At 66.0% G+C, this 773-nt stretch overlaps 1 protein-coding gene across 1 annotated transcript in view; it reads left to right on the top strand.

Annotated features, from left to right (window-relative positions):
* The window catches only part of LOC104991787 (mucin-2-like), a gene marked incomplete at its 3' end in the record, with an annotated part of 16,980 nt that overhangs the window by 8,200 nt on the left and 8,007 nt on the right, over window positions 1–773 (top strand). Inside the window, exons 12-14 of the mRNA XM_010844393.1 lie at window positions 16–191; window positions 277–456; window positions 564–773. The exon at window positions 564–773 is cut by the window's right edge and continues 16 nt beyond it. Coding sequence (XP_010842695.1) covers window positions 16–191; window positions 277–456; window positions 564–773 — 566 coding nt within the window. The remainder of the gene's footprint in view (window positions 1–15; window positions 192–276; window positions 457–563) is intronic.

Genomic DNA, 773 nt, shown 5'->3' with positions numbered 1-773 from the left:
TGGGGTGGGGCCCAGCTGGGGTGGGGTGCCCCTCACCCCGTGGCTGGGTCAGCCTGGCTCACGTGCCCCTGGGCCCCCAGGACTACTGCGGCCAGAACACCTCCCTGGGTTCCTTCAGTATCATCACCGAGAATGTGCCCTGCGGTACCACAGGGGTCACCTGCTCCAAGGCCATCAAGATCTTCATTGGGGTGAGTGCTGCCCCTCCCCGGGGGGTGCATGGTCCCTGGGGACCCCTTGGACCAGGCCAGTGACGGGCCTCTCCCCTGGGCACAGAGGACGGTGCTGAAGCTGGAGGACAGACACTGCATGGTGATCCAGCGTGACGTGGGCCACAACGTGGCCTACACCACGCGGGATGTGGGTCAGTACCTGGTGGTGGAGGCCAGCATCGGGGTCATCGTCATCTGGGACAGGAAGACCACCATCTTCATCAAGCTCGACCCCTCCTATAAGGTGCGCAGCTCCCTGCCTGCCCGGGCCGCCCAGGCACGCCCAGGGCCAGCCCCCCTCCCTCCCGCGAGGCCCCCGGGCAAAGCCCCCTGTCCGGCTTGTCTCTGCAGGGTGCGGTGTGTGGCCTGTGCGGGAACTTTGACCAGCGGTCCAAAAACGACTTCACCACGCGGGACCGCATGGTGGTGGACAGTGAGCTGGACTTCGGGAACAGCTGGAAGGAGGCCTCCACCTGTCCGGACGTGAGGACCACCCCGGACCCTTGCACCGTGAACCTGCACCGCCGCTCCTGGTCGGTGAAGCAGTGCAGCATCATCAAA

Source organism: Bison bison, unplaced genomic scaffold (assembly GCF_000754665.1).
Source record: "Bison bison bison isolate TAMUID 2011002044 unplaced genomic scaffold, Bison_UMD1.0 scf7180017847995, whole genome shotgun sequence".
Classification (NCBI taxonomy): Eukaryota; Metazoa; Chordata; class Mammalia; order Artiodactyla; family Bovidae; genus Bison; species Bison bison.
This window is presented reverse-complemented; position numbering and strand designations above follow the sequence as displayed.